At 42.4% G+C, this 21,410-nt stretch overlaps 1 protein-coding gene across 1 annotated transcript in view; it reads right to left on the bottom strand.

The window, feature by feature from the left end:
- The window catches only part of lrrc75ba (leucine rich repeat containing 75Ba), a gene marked incomplete at its 5' end in the record, with an annotated part of 33,052 nt that extends 13,448 nt beyond the window's left edge, over positions 1–19,604 (bottom strand). The window contains 2 exons of the mRNA XM_084315616.1: positions 2,798–2,926; positions 19,323–19,604. Coding sequence (XP_084171742.1) covers positions 2,798–2,926; positions 19,323–19,604 — 411 coding nt within the window. The remainder of the gene's footprint in view (positions 1–2,797; positions 2,927–19,322) is intronic.
- Positions 19,605–21,410: the final 1,806 nt, after the last annotated feature.

Raw genomic sequence — 21,410 nt, 5'->3', positions numbered from 1 at the left:
AACATGTCCGGGAAATAATGTGACATTTTCCGCAAGCCTTCTATTCTTTTAAAAACTCTCTTTTTTTAAGATTCTTTCTTTCTTTGAATATGTCCTGTGTGAAAGCAGCACGCGCAAATGTGAACTCTCTGCTATCCATCATTTCACATTGTAGCTGCGTCACGATAATAGTTTCCCTAAACTTGAGTGGTTATCAATCTCTAGACCTTAGATCTTTCACACAAGCAGAAAATAGGTCTTGTTATTTATCTCTGTTGCCTTGAGCTGTTCCTGAACACAAAACACAATTTAGGCGCATTGCTGGAGCAAGAAAATCTAATCACATGTAATGTGCATCCCTGGAAAACACACAGGAAATCAAGAGTCCTGACTCCTGGGCCCCATTCCCTGTACCTGGTTCAACTAAGTCGATCAAAAGTCCCATTAGCCAGCTTAAATTAACCCAATGATTGAAGTCAGGCTATCTCGGTTTCTCAAAGGCTGATTCGGTCTCGTTAATTCGAACCAGACTTCAGTAATCAGGATAATTGCGCATGGCCGTTTTACCTGAAAAGGGGGAGGTGTCGATCCCCGAAAACCATGATTTTCTAACGTGAAGATATCACCGACAAGTTAAATGCATATCTATAGGCTAATTTTAAGTCCCTCATTACCCCAATCAATCATATTATATTTCTTTAAATGTGCCTGCTGGCAGTAGGCTTAATGGAATGAATAATCGAATGAGATCTTAGCGAAAATAATTTGTTCAACTTTCGGAATAAGTAGATAAAAACAAGCCCAAAGAGTATCTAATTGATACGAATTAATAGATACTTATGAGGATATCTGTACTATATGCGCTTAGGTATCATGTACTATATAAATACGTTATATAAAGTTTTCAAGGCGCGACCCCGAAATAACGGTGTCAGAGAGCAGCGAACCCCACTATTATAGGAGGTGGTTGAAACATTATCAAGTTTCAACAATTATCTGAAATGAAAATAAATAAATAATAATCTAACCCTAACTAACCTTACTGTCATGCACTTATATGCACATGTCCTAATATACTAACCTACAGTGTAGCACTCAACACTTTGATGAACATTGTTACTCAGCTGATAGAGTTGTGCCCTTCCTGATGACTTGTCGTACAGAACTTGTAAGTCGCTTTGGATAAAAGCGTCAGCTAAATGACTAAATGTAAATGTAAAAATGTAAACATGCAAACGTTTGGACGCACTAATAAGCATGGAGGCTATCATATACCTTTGGTTTATATAGTCATGTTCATCACCCTCTTTTTCATCATCAGACATTTTAATCCCAGTTACAATATCACAATAACGTGTGACAGTGATACAATTCAACAATCCACAGATTCAGATTCCTCGTAATTCACATCCACAATCCACGCATAAAGACTCTTCAATTTATGCTTGAATGAAACACAATCCGGGCTCTCCGGTTAAGCAAATACATCCACAGCAGAGAATATGAAACGAATCAGAGCCAAAGGCCCGATAGGCCTTTTACAATAACCTCGGATCCAATTCATTCATTAAAAATATCCCAGCAGGATTCACATTTGCAATGCTCCGTTATTAAAATAACCACATAGTTTGTGTCGCATGCACCGTATATATAACGTGCATTATTTAGGACAAAGTAAATCCATAGGCTGAATATGATTTATTATCAGCATTTTAGGTCTATTATTTTACATTTCAAAAGCCCCCTCTAGAAAAACTAAGCACAAAAACATTATTCAGAATGGTAATGGTATCTCTGAGGAAGGGAGCTGGCATTTTTTCTAGAGGGAGTGGCCAGCATATCCAGTTAACTTAACTAAACCTGCGCTGGAGCAGGTTAAACATTTTCGATCTGTTGCCATAGTGATTTAGCTAAACCTGCTTCGTGGTACCGAAAAGCCTGATTTATGTCAAGTTATCCTGAAGATTATCTGGCTAACTCAGTTAGCCATGTACAGGGAACAGAGCCCAGGTGAGACTCAACACAACCTGACTGGTACACACAATTTTCTACCGTTAGCTACATCACGTTGTCGCTTTTGGTGGCTGATGCGTATAATTAATCATCCGGCATTGAAAATTATGATTTATGAGTTTCTCTCTCTGTGTACATAACATAACTAGGGCTGTCAGTTTATCGCGTTAATTAGATTAATTAATTACACAGCAAATTATCGCGTTATGAAAATTAACTCAAAATTAATTAAAAAAAATATTTTTTTATCTCATTCATTCCATAAGAACGTAGAATACACATTTACAGACTTTTTTTAATATGGTCCATTTGCATGTTCTTGGTATCTGATTCTAGGGACATCTATGGATCTCAGGGTATGTATTCCCAGTGTCAGAAATACTGTGTCTGTTACTAGGCTTGAGTAAATTGTAATGAACCAAATGAGAATATCAATACATTTTTTTTTAATCTTTGACTGTGAATAACACCATGCTAAAATTGACCAGACCTGAAAAATCTAAGCAAATTAATAAATGGAAGATGATTAAACAGAAGGTTTTGTAGATACAGTACTGAATTCTGCCATCCGGACACATGCAATTTGAAATATGATTATAGAATATAGAATATCAGGCCTAAAATGGTTATGCGATTAAAATGCGATTAATTCGATTAATTAATTACAAATCCTGTAATTAATTAGATAATTTTTTTAAATCGCCTGACAGCACTAAACATAACGCATAACTGGTTCTTTGCACGGTTCCCTGAGGCTTGATGTTAAGCATGTGTTGATGGTGGGGAAAGCTTGGAGAGCTCTTACCTTCTTAGGGCACTGCATCTCTCTGGCCAGGCTGAGCAGCAGCTCGTGGGAGATGGGATCCACCAGGTTGAGGAAGGCAGCGTTCTTATATAAGATATCGTTGAGGGAGGCGCCCTCCAAACCAAGGTCCTGCAGAATCAAGACGTAATGAGATCAGAGATTACAGATTTTAACATGAGATGAGATTATAATTAATTATAAATATAAAAGGAGGTATGAGATTGATCCTGCAGCAATCATCACAGACCTGAAGCAATTTTCTTCCCGATACACTTGAGGGGTTCATTTCATTGGCTATTAAGATAGATAGCCGAATCCGCGAACACAACCGAGAGAGAAAGAGCATTCTCACTCGCTCCACATTGGGAGTGGAGTTTACCGGCTCGCAGGAAGTCACCGAATTGCTCCGCGTCTCTCCTGGGAGTGACAAGCCCATGCAGTTGGGACGCTCACGGCTCTCTCGAGCAGAGAGAGAGAAGCAGATGAGCAGCGGGGCTTGTTTGTATTGTGGAGAGACCGGTCACTACCTTTCCAGGTGCCCCACAATGCAGGGAAGACCCATCTAGGGAAACGAGTGAACTCGTCAGAACTACGGGTCACATTAAGATGTGCATTGGCACACATTTTGAAATAATTTCCTTTCTATCTCACTGTGTAACACCCAACCCAGTTCCACTAGGTCCTTGTTCCCTCCAGCCGTCCATGGCTACTGACGTCTCCGCTCATGGGTCCTCCTGTCCCATAGGGAAGACCGCAGATGACGTCTGCAACCCCAGTCCCATCGGGGTGGTTTCATCCGCCCTTCTTCATCCCCGGAAGGAGCTGGGTTTTTCTTTGTGGGGAAGAAAGATGGAGGGCTCAGACCCTGTATTGACTATAGGGGCCTGAACAAGATCACTGTTAAAAACCGCTACCCACCTGGTGCGTATACGGGAGGGGGATGAGTGGAAGATGGCCTTTAATACCCCCAGAGGACACTACGAATATCTCGTCATGCCTTTTGGCCTTTCCAACTCCCCTGCGGTCTTCCAGGCACTCGTAAACGATGTTCTCAGGGACATGCTTGAGATGTTTGTTTACGTGTATCTGGATGATATCCTGATATTTTCTAAGAGCTATCAGGAGCATGTGGGTCATGTCAAACAGGTACTGCGGAGAGTGTAGAGTATCGACTCTATGTTAAGGCCGAGAAGTGTGTGTTTCATGCCTCCACTGTCTGCTTTTTGGGGTACATTGTGTCTGGAGGCAGCGTGAGGATGGATCCCTGCAAGGTCACAGCCATACTGGAGTGGCCCCAGCCAACCTCGGTCAAGCAGGTGCAGCGGTTTTTGGGCTTTGCAAATCTTTACCGGCGGTTGATTTGGGGGTTCAGTTCGGTCGCCACCCCTCTCTCGGCATTGACTAAGGCAGTGTTTCTCAACGTGTGGGGCGCGCCCCCCAGGGGGGGCACAGAGGCATGACAGGAGGGGCCTTGAGATTAAAAAAAATAAAAATACAATTTTAATTTTTTTGGATTACAGAAAATTATCACTAAAGTGCTATCTGTTGCAGCTGCACTGTTCTCCATGAAAATACCATATTTGGATAAGTTTGACCATTTCTCAAAATCTGAAATCATTATTTAATAAAACACAGAAAAGGATCAGTTACTCTTGATAAAAAAAAAATACAGACAACATTGAGACAAAGCTTCCTGACACATCTCCATCCAAACTCTTGGAAGAACTCATTGAAATCTCATCCGATACCACCTGGATAGCTAGTTTCAGAGTGTGGTGCTGAGTACCAAGTATCTCATGATGCAGCAGTTAAGGTGTTGATACCATTCAGCACCACATATCTGTGTGAAGCTGGCTTTTCATCCATGACACCTCTGAAAACAAAATATAGGGCCAAGTTGAGCCTTGAGGATGACATGCGTGTTGCCTTGTCAAAGACTGACAGCAATAAAGACTGTTTGCTTATTTCCTATGTTCGCTTTGTAAATTCCCAGTCACTGAGTGAAGATCTGCTGTTTTGCAAATATGTCAAAAACAGGGGAAGGGGAAGGTGTTGTCAATTTGAAAGGTCACGATATTTGTGTTATTTCAATAAATTTAAACATGGCCCATTTCATGACTATTTTGTTGGGGCGAGGGGGGGGGGGGGCCAAAATATTTTGGTCCGCCAAAGGGGGGCCTGACAGAAAAAGTTTGAGAAGCACTGGACTAAGGGAACCTCCCCTCGATTTAGGTGGTCCCAGCAGGCTGAAGAGGCCTTCACGGAGCTCAAGAGAAGGTTCACCACTGCACCCACCTATCATTCATCTAGACCCATCCCTGCCTTTTATCATTAAGGTGGACGCCTCAGATGTAGGGGTTGGGGCAGTGTTATCGCAACAATCTCCTCACGACCAGAAGCTGCAGCCATGTGCATTCTTCTCTCGGCGACTCCTGCTGGCCGAGAGAAATTATGACGTGGGTAACAAGGAGCTCTTAGCGGTGAAATTAGTCTTAGAAGAGTGGCATCACTGGCTGGAGGGGTCAGAGCATCCATTTGTGGTTTGGACAGACCACCAAAATATCGCTTACATCCAGGAGGCCAAACGCCCCCTGAACCCTCGCCGAGCTCGGTGGGCGCTCTTTTTTTTCTTTTTTTATAAATGTTTTTCTTTTCTTTTTCTTTCATACACAGAACAAGACAACAGTAATGACAGTGCAAATAATAAAAACTGAATATAGACAAATTCATTAACACAGACATGACAAGAGACAAACAAGCAAGAATATGGCTCAAGTACATATATTATATATAAAACATTAGGGATGGGAATCGAAAACCGGTTCCCGTTGGGAGCCGGTTCCTAATTGTCCGAATCCTGGAATCGCATGCCTCCGTGACTATCGATTCCTCTTATCGCTGCCAGGTTTTTCTGACAGTTGCGCATTTCAAAACAATAACGTTAGCGCCACGCATGTAGCCATGGCAGACTATTTGATTCCTTAAGGGCTCTAAATTGCTCCCGAAATGCTCCCGCTGTTTGACTGTTTCTAAGTGCAGTGATTGAAAACTACTCGAATGCTTTAGAACCGAGTCATTAATTTAATTCGGGGCAACCTAACAGCCACGGAGATAACGCTAGCTAATCAAGCTCATACAGACACACAGAGAGAGATAACAGCTGACAGCAGGTAGTACAGGTACAAATACAAAAATAAGGGGTGGGGGCTGTTGTGTAAACCTTTTTATTTTAAATTTTTTTTATCCTCTTTCTCCGATTTGTTCTCTGTTGTTTTCTCCCCGTCCCAATTTTAGTCTTTGTGCCAATTCCCCCCCCCCCCCCTACCTGTTTGTTGTTCGCATGTTCTCCAATTGGTTGGTACAAGGGAAACCTGAAGTCCTCCGCACGCTTCCTCCGATACGCGCGGCGACAGCCAGTGCCTCTTTTTTCACCTGGCAGCGAGGACTCTCATTGGTGAAGTGTAACGCGTGGGAGGTCACGCTGCCTTCATCAAGTCCTGCCTCCACTGAGCAAGCGCCCAGACCTGACCTGTAGGCGTCGCTGTCCACAACGGCAGATCCCCACCCGTGACTTCCCTCCCCCTAACTCAGCCAAACGGGTTAGTATAGCGATCAGCCCAAGCCAAGGCAATGCTGACTCCGGGAGTCGAGACCGCAGCCTCTTGCATTGGTGACGAGTGCAATCTCCGCTACGCCACCTGACCGCCCTTGTTGTGTAAACCTTGTACTCTTTAGTTCACATATAATAAGAGACAGAGGGTTGACTGTTTACTAGTAGGTAAGTCAGAAAGTACCGTGCAACATACAAACATGTCCGTGTAGCAACACGAGCCAATACCTTACAGGACAGGGGCGAGCGGGGACCGGGGAGGGAGCTCTGTGTGTGTGTGTGTGTGTGTGTGTGTGTGTGCTGGTCTTTGAAAGACCAGAGACAGAGAAGTCAGAGGAATAACGACCTGTTGAATGCAACTACGGTTCAATAGATTAAATTAGTTTAAGACATTGAACTGTAGTTACATTCAACAGGTCGTTATTCAATAGATTAAATTAGTTTAAGAATACAAAAATTCAAAAAATATTATTTTTTTAAGAGAATCTCAAATACATTATTTTATTTAAGTGTAGGCTATAGTTAATTTTTTTTTTTTTACATTTTTTGTATTTTTCTGACATGGGGGCTCAACAATAAATGACAATCAGAAATGTCAAGTTGCATGTTGTTATTCTAACTACCTTTAGACGGAAATGCTAGTAGGTGAATCCGCAAAAATATTTTTCCGGATGTGCCTTTCGTTTATACGGAAACGGCGTTTTTACGGGGTGAAACCGTAAAAAAGTGAGACCACCTTCCAGGGTGGAATTCCTAGAAACGATAAACCTTCGCGCTCTCATCTAAACCGCATAAAACGATGACGAAAGGGTTGTCAAGGCTCTCGTCGCGCGTACTGCTTACATCACAGACATGCGCCAGTAGCCTAGAAGCGTAAACAAAGCATGTCTGATTCTATCCATGGCGATCACCTGAAGGCTACATTGGCAGTACTTTTAAATACACAAGAATCTGTCCCGCGGCTATCACAACTATTAGTGACTGGACCCACTGTCTGTGAGTGACTCTGCTTTGGTCCAATCACATTCCCCCACCCACAGTCTGCGAATCAGAGGCAGAGTAGGGCGGGTCTTCACAGCACGTCATGTGACATATGCGCCAATCGTGTGACAGCGGGGCTCCGTCGTCTCGAGTCGTTACAGCCTCGTATGCACGCAGAATTCCGTCCCAAAACGCTAGTCTAAACGCAAAATTAAAAGTGAGACCGCAAGACGACTTTTGCGGTTTCTGTTCAGACTCTCTCCGTCTAAACGTAACCTTAGTTCTGTTGCATTTCCAATTTATTTATTTAAATTATAAATTTATCAGGGATCGATAAAGGAACCGATAAAGAATCGGATCGATAAGCAGAATCGATAATGGAATCTTATCGATAAAATCTTATCAATTCCCATCCCTATAAAACATACAGCAAGAGTGGCGTTTAAGGAGTCGGCTCCTGGCCAGTGTTAGGACCCATTGGACTAAGATAGATTGCGTGTGTGTGCATGTGTGTATAGTGTTTTATATATGTGTGTGTGTGTGTGTGTGTCGACCTATGTGTGTGTTTTATGTGTGTGTTTAGTATGCCTGTGTGTTTTATGTGTGCATGTTTTATATGTGTGTGAGTGCATGTGTATTCTGTGTGTGTGTGTGTGTGTGTGTGCGTATGCGACTGTGCGTGTACTGTACATGCATGTACTTTCACATACATTATAATACCCTCTGCAACGACACAAAGCACAGATAAAACAAGGCAGTAGTGATCTATAGGGAGGCTATGGGTAGTGGGGAAACCCACCGAGTACAGTGGCAGACAGTGCAGGTCCGATACGAGACAGATATGGGTCTCATATTTCATAGAAAGTGTCCAGTTTAGAATGTAACGTGCACGTGATGTATTCACAGGGAATGCAGTCCATAATAATATTGTGCCATGACCTCTTTGATGGGACCTCGTCCTTGATCCAGAATAAAATAATGTTTTTTCTAGCAGCAAATGTCAGCAAGTTGAACAATCTCCTGTGTTTGAAGTTAACAATGTGGACATCTGGGAGACCGAGTAAAAGGCATAGGGGATCCAGTTCGATGGGGATCTGGAATATGTCAGAAAGTTCCTCCACAATGTCAAACCAATAGCTCTGAAGCTTTACACAGGACCAAAAGCAGTGGATATGGTTTCTAATCTCTATCTTGAATTTAAAGCAGAGTGGGGACGCATTGGCATCCATTTTACTTTTGAGGGCAGGGGTTATATGTATGCGGTGTAAGATTCTGAATTGAATAGATTTGGTGCGGTTGCAAACCGAAATTTTCTTTGCATAAATTCACGTTTCCTGCCAGTCCTCGTCCGTAATCTGTGTGTCTAAATCTTTCTTCCAAGACTGTTTGGTGACAAGGGAGGATAAAGATTAATTGAGATTTAGCGTACTATAGAAAATAGAGATTTGTCTTTTGGAGAGCTGTAAGGAGAAGCCTTTTTTCCCTGCGAGGTGGAGCTATTGGTTAAAAGTGAGGTGTCCTTAGTGATAAACTATCTAATTTGTAAATATTTGAAAAATTCCGTTTTCAGTAAGCCATAGCGCTGCTGAAGCTGTAAGAAGGACATCAAGGTCTGGCCATCAAATAAATCACCAAGATTGGTTATGCCCTGCGTATGCCAGATCCTGAAGCCACCGCCAATATGGCCCGGCTTAAAGTCAGGGTTGCCTACGATCGGGGTAAGAGGAGAAGTTAACTTAGCTTGGTCCTCCACCTTACGGACGGACCTCCAGGCCTTGATTGAGCATAGCGTGATGGGGTTGGAACATAGTTTCCTAACAGACTTAAAGTCTTTGATAAATAGTAGGTTCCACAGGGGGGATTTAGATTGTGAAGATTCAATGTCTAGCCAGATTGCGAGTGGGTCTAGTTTAAGCCAGCCAACAAGCACCCTAAGGTGCGCTGCTAGTTGGTAATGTCTTATATTAGGCAGGTCCAGACCCCCATCAACACTATCCATCTGTAATTTGGCCATTTTCAGACGTGGTTTCTTCCCATTCCAGATGAACGAGCTTAGCCAGCCTTCTAGGACCTTGATAACCTTATTATATATATAACAGTCTAGGGGAGTACATTCATCTTAACTAGAGCTATCCTACTCAGGCAGGAGATTGGTAAGGGGGCCCATCTAATTAAGTCTGCCCTTATAGTGTCTAAGAGAGGGGGGAAGTTGGCCTTGAATAGTTTATCAAAAGTAGGTGTTATAAACACTCCTAGGTATACAAAACCGGAGGGTGACCAGCGAAATGGGAAGGGTTTAGGCAGGATCGGAATGGATTTCAGCATCCCAAGTGGCATTGCTTCGGATTTGGTGAAGTTAATTTTGTACCCCGAGAAGGTTCCAAATGTGGAAATCATCCGGGTTAGACAGGGAATAGAAGAGTCGGGTTTGGATATGAAGATTAGTACGTCGTCTGCGTAAAGAGTAATTTTGTGCTCCCTTTCACCGACCCTGATGCCTGAGGCCATGGTTACACTGGGGGATACAGCAACGTTTTTGTTGCTGAATGATTATGTTTGCTGTCCAAGTTAAAAAGAAACGCAGTTTTGGCAGGAAAACGCGTTGTCCTACTGGTAACGCTGAAAAGGTGTTTCCGTTTTGGATACTCGCCAAAACTCGCAGACAATGGTGCCATGTAATCTGCGTGAGCCGGATACGGAGCCGTTGTTGCCCAATGCCCATGCGCAGTAGAGACCTGCACGGTTATTTCCAGTGTTTACAGCAGAGCTGTCCCAAGTAGCTGCGGCTATCATGTGTTGTCAAGTTATTGTTATAAGGAGCCCAGTCCAAGCTACAACAGTCTGCATTCCCTTAACAATTGTTTGTATTGAGCCGTATTGTACCCATTCTGCAATCTGTTAAATAAAGTTTACATCCATTCATTCTGCTAGCATTAACATTACCAAGCTGCAAGCCACAATGCTATACTGTTATAATGGCATATACCAATCACGTTAGCACGTAAGCTAACAAACTTCGCTGCTAGCCACAATGCTATACTGTTATACTGGCATATCCCAATCACGTTAGCACGTAAGCTAACAAAATCTGCGACGATCTTTTTGTGAGACTAAACTCCGCTCTTGGTGGTCAATTGTGTTGATGTTAGTTTTGTTTCATCAACAAATGAGAGGCAGAACACAGTGAATGTATCCGTTTTGTTTATTGCACTTTTATTGCACTTTCTTTGCTGAAAAATAAATGCTACATTGGCTAAATGGCTCACGGGAGGCATTTAACCCTTTAATCGCCGTTGACGCTGAAACACGTCATTCCCCGCCATGCTCATTCTGCCGTTGACGCTGGACAGCGTCTTTGATATCAATATTTCAAAAATCTGTGATCGAAATCATCACATCACAAGACCGTAGCAGACTACAAAGAGTGACACGTTCAGCGGAACGCACAATTGGAGGGGGGTTTCCCACCCTCCAGAACATTTACAACAAGCGGTGCAGGGGCAAGGCTAAGAGAATCATCAAGGACTCCAGCCACCCGAACAACTGCCTCTTTGAACTGCTGCGGTCAGGCAAGCGATACCGGAGTCTCAAGGCGAGCACAGAAAGACTCAGAAGAAGCTTCTATCCCCAGGCCATCAGGCTGCTCAACGAACAATAAACACTATGCAACAACCATCAAATGCACACAGCACACACATCCACACGCACTTTAAACAAACACACTGCAGCACCCACTCTCCACACTTTAGATCACCTAAACACACTTTATATTTATTGGTAAAGGATTTGCACTACAACTCGTACACCTTACTGTAAGTGTAAATTGTACCTCATCCCATTTCTGCTTTGCACTATATAGTATTGTATATTAGTATATTGCATAGTATATTGTATGGTAACTCAGTCACTTCTAGTCTGCATCGAACATTGTACATATGTCTATACTGAACACTGTGATCTCTATTTTTACTTCTTTTTACATGCTACTTTATTTTATTTCATACTTATCTTGTCTAAGCACAGTCTCTGGAGCGTAACAGTAAGAAGCATTTTGTTATTTTTGTATAAAAGTATTCTGTACTTCTGTATGACAACTATTAAAGAAACTTGAAACTTGAACTTGAAACATAGAATAGGACGCTAGAATCTGACCTTTTATATAATTCAGCACTAGCCGTTCTAAACATTTCATTAAAACTGAGGTTAGAGCAATAGGTCTGTAATCATTAAGACAAGTCACAGGTGATTTCTTGGGAACCGGAATGATAGTAGATTCCTTGAAGCTCCTTGGAACAAGGCGGCGCTCCAGTGACATATTAAAAAGGTCTGTGAGCACAGGGGCGAGCTGCTCAGAGCAGAGTCTGACGGCACTGGGAGGAGTGCCGTCCGGGCCAGTGGCTTTCCTAGCCTTAGTACTGGACAGGACCTTGCGCACCTCATGTTCTGTGACAGTCAGCCCAGACAAGTCACTGGGGTTGGAAGGAGTAAAAACAGGACGCTCTGTGTTATTTTCATCAAATCTGGAGTAAAAGTTATTCAGTCTACAGGCGCTTTTATCTTGGAAAGTGAAGTGCAGGGGGACTCTAAAATGAAGCATGCTGCTTCAGGCAAAGACTTTTCCCTTTGGCATATATAATCACACTCCTGTGAATCAGACTCAGGCTAGCATGCAATGCCATATAATATGCACCTCTACTGACTGATACATCCCAATTTTGTATGTTGTTTTGAAAAACAAAATGATTGTAACCACATATAAAAACGAAGGCTGTCAACGTTAACGTGTTATTAACGTGTTAACGCACAATTCTTTTAATGCCACACATTTTTTTAAACGCAAGATTAGCGTTTACATATATATATACCGTAATTCCTCTAATAGTAACCGGTATTCAATAAAAAACCGGGTCTCATGTATATTAGAGGAATTACGGTATTTCCCTCAACGGATTTACCATAGGCAATATATTTTGTTATTGTTGTTATATGCTGGCCTGGCTGTGCAGTAAATACCATATAATGGTATGGTGTTAATGTTTACCAAGAGAGTAAGCCTACCTCAGAATTGTATAAAATGAAGTTATTATTATTATTATATCAGTATTGTGATTGCACTATTTTACTTTATTTAACTTTTTTTGGCCACCTGTAATTGCACTGTTTACTACCGTATTTCATACAGTACTTGGTTTCAATAAATGAACCCAGTACATTTTACTGGGTTCAAACTGACACAAAATGTTGATTTATTCATTATGATCGGTTTGAAAATTAGAAATATAGGCCTCTCTCTTATACATGCCTCCTCCTAATACAAGCCTGGTATCCGCTACTGTTGAAACAAATACAAGCCGGGGTTACTATTAGAGGAATTACGGTATATATATATATATATTTTTTTTTTTTCTAGACTTCACTCAGGTGTATTATTGATACTCTCATTGATACTATGTTTGTTTCTGACTCAAAGTGTGTGTGTGTGTGTGTGTGTATGTGTATGAAAGAGAGAGAGAGAGAGGTGAAAGATGAGGAAGGGGCGAGAGAGAAAGGGAGCTGGGAGTGTGTGTGTGAGAGAGAGAGGGGGGGGCGGGGGGGTGAGTCCTCAGCCCTTGTGTGGGTGAATGTAACAAGTTCCTAATGTTTTCTTTCCCCTTTCATGCACACTTTATTCATTGTTTTAAACTATTATTTTCTTTTAAGTTATTTTGTGCATCACTCTGTTTTGAATTTGATGCAAATTTGCAATGCATGAGGGTCATCCTTTTGTGTTAAATTGCTGCATAAAGCAAGCATTTGTTGACTCTCAAGTTGATAAGAGTATTAAAACTTGAAAAACATCCGTTTAAGGTAGATTTAGAACAGATAAAAAATATGCAATTAATTTGCGATTAATCGTGATTAACTATGGACAATCATACGATTAATCAGATTAAATATTTTTATAGATTGACAGCCTTAACACTTTCCGTGCCGGAGCTCCGGTGCCCCAGAACCCTGTTGCGTGCCAATGCCCACTTCAATGATAGAGCTCTCATATTTGCGAAAGCATAAACTACATCTTAAATTATGGCTATGTGTATAATATGACCGTCGCTTATCAATGACTTGTTTGCAGTCAACTTTGTCGAAACGGATTTTTTTTTTTTTTTTTTTTTTTTTTTTTAAATCGGTTCATTTCCGTTTTTTATACCATTTTGAAAAACGCTCGTTTTATGAAAGTTCCCGAAATTTTTTGAAGATTCTGTGATAATCGCCCTTTACTGGAATATACAAAACATTTTGTAATTTTTCTGCCTATTTATAAATAGTTTTTAAATAAACGCTAGATTTATTCAGCCCGCTTCTATAGCGTGCATAAGTCTTATGCACGCTATAGAAGCGGGCTGAAAAATCGATTATCTTATTTCCTGATCAGCACACACACACGCACATAGGGCCCACGTTGATATCTCTGTGAAAAAAGTTCTGATTATCCTAAGACTGGTAAAATAGATTCCTTACCTCAGATCAGATGTTCTCCAAAAAGATTATTCAAATTCCTGATCGCCATTCCAAATATCGATCGCGTTTATTGATCCAACGCTGGGTGGCTCCACAATGGATCCAATCGTCTCGGGTGACTTGCCTGAGAAGTCAAATGAGGAAGCAGGATTCCCCCCCCCCCATGCGTTTCATTCAGTCTAATCCAAAGGGGTGCAGTACCACAGGGAGAGAAGATAGGGGGCGGTATTTTCCCAATGGAGCTCAGAGAGAGTTCCAGTGGTAACGGGAGGCTAGATTGATGAAATATGAATGGAAATCGCTAATAAAAAATAAAACGATCAAAAACGAGATCTCTCTGGGGGGAGCTCCAGTAGCTCACCACGTACCTCGAGCGCTATTTCGGCGCCGGGGACAACCGTGCTCGTCACGGATCTGGGGTTTAGCGAGTTCGAATCCCGGACTGCAGCCGTGCCTTTCCCAGAGTGTCTTCCCCCCCATCTGTACCCCTTCAGCCTGTTTCTGTCGGTCATTCTTGACCAGAGTAAATGCGATAAACGCTAAAAAGAGCCAGGGGAATGGCCAAAGTTTAAAAAAAAAAAAACTAGATCTCTCGTCTCTCTGGCACTCAACGGTTGGCATGAACAAACGAGATATCTTGTCGTTGGCACTCAAAACCCTTTTATCACCAAGTATTCACATCCGTCATAAATAACAAACAGTGGCATTTGAAAAGGTTACATTTTCAGTAAATGCGATTAAGACCATCTGTACAGAGTAGCTTAAGTTTCACTTTCATTTAGAGTAGATTTCACTTCGCCTGAAGGTGAGAAAGGAGGCTCTAGAGATGATTGAAGAGAAGCTGAGGACCAGTCCAGACCAGCAACAGTATGTTTGCGTGATGCACTAAATAAGGCTGCAGCTACATTGATCCATCAATGAACGGATAGAAAGGTATTACTGTCCATTTATATTTTAATTAGAGAATACATAACATGTCAACTCTGTCTGTGGATACTAGTCATTGAAATGAATTAAAAACAGACGTAGATGGACAGACACAGTGGATCAATGTAGCAGCATAAGGTTTATCAAAGATCAAAGTAAGATATTGAGCGTAATTTTGTAAAATGTCCGGTGTCACTGGTAATACCAGTGTTGTCAAGAGTTTATTATTCATGGTAAAAATGTCACATCACCACGGCAACCCTACTGTACTCGCAATAAATACATGTCTAAATGGGGCAGAACAGACAGCTGCTGTAACAGATTCTTCCAGTTAAATGTATAGTCTGTAATAAGTCACAAATCAAAGCAACCAATTAGAGAAGATTGCAGAGATAACCTTTAAAATCTAGAGAGAGAATGAACAGTCAGCTAAGGTGCCTTGTGGATAAATTGCACTGAGCGATGCCCCCCCCCCCCCCCCATCTGCTTTCATTGCATGTCTAGTTGTGAGTCTACACCTTCAGTCAACCAGATCCTAATGAGGCAAACTCTGTGATGCCAGGTTGAAGCACACATACAGAACATAAAGCTGTAATGAGAGAAGAAAGTCTTAGACAGACGGATGCATGTCCCCACACACACACACACACACAACAGACAGTGTGAGTGGGAGGCTGGCAAATACACATCAGAGCATGCCCTTTTAACAAGGGCAAGTATAAACACAGTAGATACAAAGCAGACTACAGAGAGTGGCCCGTTCAGCCGAACGCACAATTGGAGGGGGGCTTCCCACTCTCCAAGACATTTACAACAAGCGCTGTATGGGTAAGGCTAAGAGAATAATCAAAGACCCCAGCCACCCAAACAACTGCCTCTTTGAACTGCTGCGGTCAGGCAAGCGATACCGGAGTCTCATGGCAAGCACAGAGAGACTCAGAAGGAGCTTCTATCCCCAGGCCATCAGGATGCTCAATGAACAATGAACAATGAACAATAACAGATCATCAAATACACCACAGCACACACATCCACACGCACTTTAAATAAACAACACACTGTAGCACCCACTTTAGACTAGGGATGCACGATATTGATTTTTTGACACCGATAACTTTATGCTCCTCAAGCCGATACCGATACCCGATATTTATTGTATTATAATATTTTTTTTAACTATATATATATATATATATATATTTTTTTTTATCAATTTTTTTTTTTTTTTTTTAGTATTTATAAGCTCCGACGTCATCGGTACTGCTATCGGTACTCGAGAAATTATGGAGGTTTTTTTTGAGGAATTTAAACGTCGCAAACTAATCTTGTTGGCCGTTGTCTATTATCTCTCCTGCCTCTGTCTCTCCCTGCGAGCGGGCTCCCTCCCACACACACACACACTCACTCACACACACACACACACTCACACGGGTGCTGCGCTGCCGACTCAGTACAGACAGCTCTGCTCTCATAATGGCGGAGAGAACGAAATGTTCAAAAGTCTGGGTCTATTTTACTAAAGTCGATGCTGACAACGCCAGTAATGTATAAGCGCTGGTACTTGTCAATGTGGCTGGCGGGGAGATAACGTTAGCTCCGAGTAGAGTAATGGCTGACAATCCGGAGGTAAATAAACGAACGAGAGCTTCTGATTGGTGGTAAGAAGAAGAGGTGGGTGCAAGCCGTGGGACGTAATTGGCAGATCGACTGTCTGTCTCCGAATGTAACGTGACTACGTCACAGCCAAGAAAGGGAGCGCTCGATTTGTGAAAAACTCCCCGTTCCTAAACCACACGCTATCAGTTTTACCACAGTACTGGCAAAACGGGAGGAGGCTATAATAAAAACAAGCGCCCTTCATCCAAATCCACCCACACCGGATTTCTTTTAACCAAAAAATGTATTATATGTTATCGGAGCTATCAATAACGTTATCGAGTTTATCGGGATGACGTCATAATTGCTGATATCGGCCCGATAATTATCGGCCCGATAATTATCGTGCATCCCTACTTTAGACACTAACACACTTTATATTTATTGGCATCAATCTCATGCACCTCATTGCACCTCACCACCACAAGGTGGCACCACAAGCTAAGCGATACCTCACCATTTCTACACTGTACTGTATAGACTGTACATATACTGTGTATATATGTATATTGAACATTTTTGTTTTGTTTACACATGTTTACGTACTTGACTTACTATTTTATACTTATATTATACTATTTTATACTATCTTGTTATTTTATCTAGCATACTCTCAGGAGCAAAACAGAAAGAAGCATTTCATGCAAAAGTATTCTGTATTTCTGTATGACAACTAATAAAGAAACTTGAACTTGAACTTTAACAAAGTGATTCTTGCTTTGAAATAAGAGATATCACCACAATTATGCCAGTATGCCAATTAACTCAATTCCTTTGTAATCCCTAGAATGCTTTCTCCAAATTCTACCACTCTATAGCTTTCAATAGCCAGTAGCCATCACCATTATAATGCTTGGTTCTCAAAATCCTAATCTCATATGTGAGATTTAGACAGATCCCAGAATAGAGTTTCTGAGACGTCTGCCAATTTGCAATACCCAGAGTGCAGATACACCAGGGCTTATTTAATAGAAGTGGAGCTCATTTAAAAGAGGCAAGCGGCTAGTCCCCTGCGATGCAGCTGTCATGCTACCTGGGCTACACGGTTTGTCTGCTCGGCTTGATTAAGCAGGTTCCACTCTGTTCTCTGTCAAGCTTGCAGAGTAATTAACATTGGTCAATGAAAAAAGAGTGGTGTGTGTGTGTGTGTGTGTGGGGGGGGGGGGGGGTAATATTAAAGCTACATATTCTATTATTATGTTATAATACAAATAGTTTTGATGAAGACGGCATCTTCTCAAATCTGTGATTTTAACATTGAATAATATTCCATATCTTACGCAGATTCCAGTTAAACATATACAATAATAATAATAATAATGGCTTGGATTTATATAGTGCTCTTCATGACACCCAGAGCGCTTCACAGAGTCCATTATTTGTTCATACACAGTCATACCGGTGGTGGTAAGCTACAATTGCAGCCAGAGCTGCCCTGAGGCAGACTCACTGAAGCGTGGCGAATAATCATCGCCTACGGCCCCTCCGACCACCACCAACATTCATTCACATGCATACACATTCATACGAGGCAAGTAGGTTAAGTGTCTTGCCCAAGGACACAACGGCGATGGGATGGACATGGGCTTGAGCGGGATTCGAACCACCAACCCTTCGATCATTGGACGACCCGCTCTACCCCTGAGCCAAAGCCGCCCCACAGTATGTCTACTCGCACATAACCACTTACAAGACAAGATTGCAGTATCAGTACTATCTGGATATTTCACTTTGTGGAACTACTGTCCATGAAAGTGAATCTTGATAGATCAATATATGATGTGCGGGATCCTTTAGAAATACCAGGCTTTGGGGCTCAACGCACGTGCTCCTGGAACAACAGCAGAGGTCCATTACAGAGGGAAGAGAGAGACATTAGGAGGCAGACAGAGGGGTGGCAGTGGACATGTTGCTCTAATGGATGCATCAGACAGCCTAGGGAGAGGTGAGATCCATAAAAGGAGAGACGAGGAGACGGCGGGAGGTGGGGAGGAAGAAGAAGCAGTTACACAGGGGCAGTTACAGAGCTCCGGCTTCACGTGGACGATACAGGAAATACAGGGAACGTATTGAATAAATGCCTAGATTGTCCTTCAGAGTCAAATGTCAATGTTACACACACTTTAGGAGCTGGAGTGGTGCACTTCTGATTTGGATTCAGATTATCTATTGCCACATCAGGAGGACTGTTTTACTTTACTGCGTTTACCCTTTGGTCTTGGTTCCTCATGCAGCAGCAACATCAATAGAATATAGAAATATAAGAATAGGAAAAGAAAAATACAAGCAATAAATACAAGCAATAAAGGTGATGTGCAGTACTAGCAGCAGGGGTCCACGTTGCAGTATTTCTGAATATACAACTTCTGTCAGTCACAATGTGTTTGCTATGGGAACAAAAATTATGTCGGCCTAGTGTCTATCATGTATATTGTTAAAGGTGAGGCCACACAGTTGCCAAAAGATAACCAGTCAAACATCCAGACAGGACAAAGTGGGTTAGTGTTAGGTGACAGTATTGTGTCTCTGGTTCAGTGGCACCTGGCTAAGCGGTCACCTGTGGCTGGCTGCACTGGCAGGACTGCAATTGACCTGGAGGCCTCATGCAGTAAACGAAACTGCGCCTAATTCCTCTATGCACATTGATGACCAGTGTTTTTTGGTTTGTTTATTTTGTATTTGATGCTATATGCCTATGGTGTATTTTGAATAAGGCTGCATCGTGAAATCAAAGCAGGGGCCAGGGACAACAGAAATATTGTCTTTCGTTCGTGTCGTTTGGTAAACAATTTATAGTGGGCATCCAGTCAGGTGGTATGTGATGATGTGATTATTGTTGTTTATCCTTACCTTCCTCAGCAATTTGAGCACGTCGGTTGCCTGCTCTATCTTGCGATCACGAAGTAGCTTCTGCATCTCTTTGATCCATGCCACTCGCCTCGTGTATGGGCTATGGTTCGTCCTCCGCAGCACCCCGGGCAGTTTGTCTGATTTCAGCATCAGTGCAAACAGAAAGTCCCCGCCGCCCCGGTTACCCCTGTCGCTTTCTCCGGTGCTATCTAGATGCTTGCGTCGCTTTTTGGAGAAATTCTCATCGTCCAGACTGCTCTGCCTGGTTAGTCTAGAACCCATGTTGTTTTCTAGAGATGCAAACAGAATTTCGTTGCAGTCTGCACCATATCAAATGGTTAAACCCATTACAAACTATGGTTTTATCTGTAAATGCTTTTCAGTTGATAATACTGTTTCACCTGTCTGTCTGCAACCAATGCCGCGCTGTTGTCATCAAATTGAGCATCCAGTGCAGAGCTACAGAATACCCCTCGATAGCCTCTTTTATCAGCTGTCTCTGGCGCGCCCGTGACACACAAATCCCTGTTATTATGATTCCCTATCCCTACCGTGGACTACGTGCGCCAGCTTCAGCGGTGATGACGCGCCCATTGTCCCTTTTTCACGTTGCTGTTTAGGTTTGTGCAGCGCACGGCGAGCACCAGGCTCGTTGAGCATACGACCAATCAGAGCATTGTGTGGAGTTGCGCGTCTGGAAAGTCCTCCTATATGCTTGAAATGTCCCACTGTGCAGGTCATAATATGGTGCAGGTAGCCCACAGAGTCATATGCCACAGGAACATCCTTAAGTGTTGGAGAGGTTGACTAATATCGACAGGTTGTTTGTTTGCTCCCTGACACGGACAGAAGGGTGCACTGTACAACTGTACAAGCAAAACTGTACATTGGAATATTGACAACCATACTAGGTAATTTACTGTACATTGGAGGGGGTTGGGTTAGGACATTTACAGGGGCCAGTTTCGAATTGCAGTCTCCCGTAGGTGTTCTTTGAGAGTGGTTTTGAAAGTGGGTAGTGATTTACATTCCTTTACAGCTGTGGGTATGGCGTTCCACATTGATGTGGCATAATTGCGAAACGTGTTTAGTCCCTTGTTTGAGCCGAATCTGGGTTTAACATGATTTGTGGAGCTCCCTCTGGTGTTGTGATCATGGTATTCACTGACCTTTGGGAAGTATTTTGACATGTACATGGGTACCTTGGTCGTGTAGTAGTGTATCTTTTAGACCAGGTCCATTGCAAGTTGCTGTACTCTGTCGTCTACTCTAAGCCATCCTACACTGTAAAAAAATACTGTATGTTTTTTCACATGAAATTCACTGTATTATTTTACAGATTACCTTTGTTTTTCTACTTTAAGTGTAAATACCATAAACATACAGTAAATGACCTTTTATCAAAATATTAACCATTAAATAAAGGCTGTAATCTGTAAATGTATTTGATTTTACTGTAATTTGACCGTAAGTATTTGGAAACCATTGATGCCAGACATTTACCGTTTTCTTGCAGCTTTTATTTCTTACAGTGTAGGTTGTCAAAGTGGGCAGGGGTGAGGTGGGTTCTAGGAGTATGGTCAAGCAGTAGTCTGACCAGTTTGTTTTGAGATGTTTGTAATTTTGTTTTTAGCGCCTTTGAGGTGCTTTGGTACCATGAGGTGCAAGCATAGTCGTAGTACCCTTGAATGAGTGCTCCTGCCAGAGTCTTCAGGGTATTCTTGTTTACCAGAGAGGAGATCCGGTACAAGAATTGAGTTCGTTGGTTGACTTTTTTTTATTACAGTGTCACTATCAAGTGTTCCTTAACCCCCTTGGGGAAATTCAGGTGTCATAGCAGCATGGGTGGGGTGGGGGGACAGTATGATGTAATAATAAGAATAGAGCATAGAACATAGAACTACATAGAGCTACATCTACTCGAGGGACACCAACAAACTGAACAAGCTGATAAGGTAGGCTAGCTCCGTGGTGGGAGTCGAGCTGGTCAGACTAGAGGTGATGGCAGAGAGGGGGATGAGAAGGAAGCTGGCTGCTATCCTGGAGAATCCCTCCCACCCCCAACGAGCTAGTCAAGATGACAAGCAC

This window comes from Notolepis coatsorum (assembly GCF_963971535.1).
Source record: "Notolepis coatsorum genome assembly, chromosome: 1".
NCBI lineage: Eukaryota > Metazoa > Chordata > Actinopteri > Aulopiformes > Paralepididae > Notolepis > Notolepis coatsorum.
Note: the sequence above shows the minus strand (reverse complement) of the source record. Positions and strands in the feature narration are given on the sequence as shown.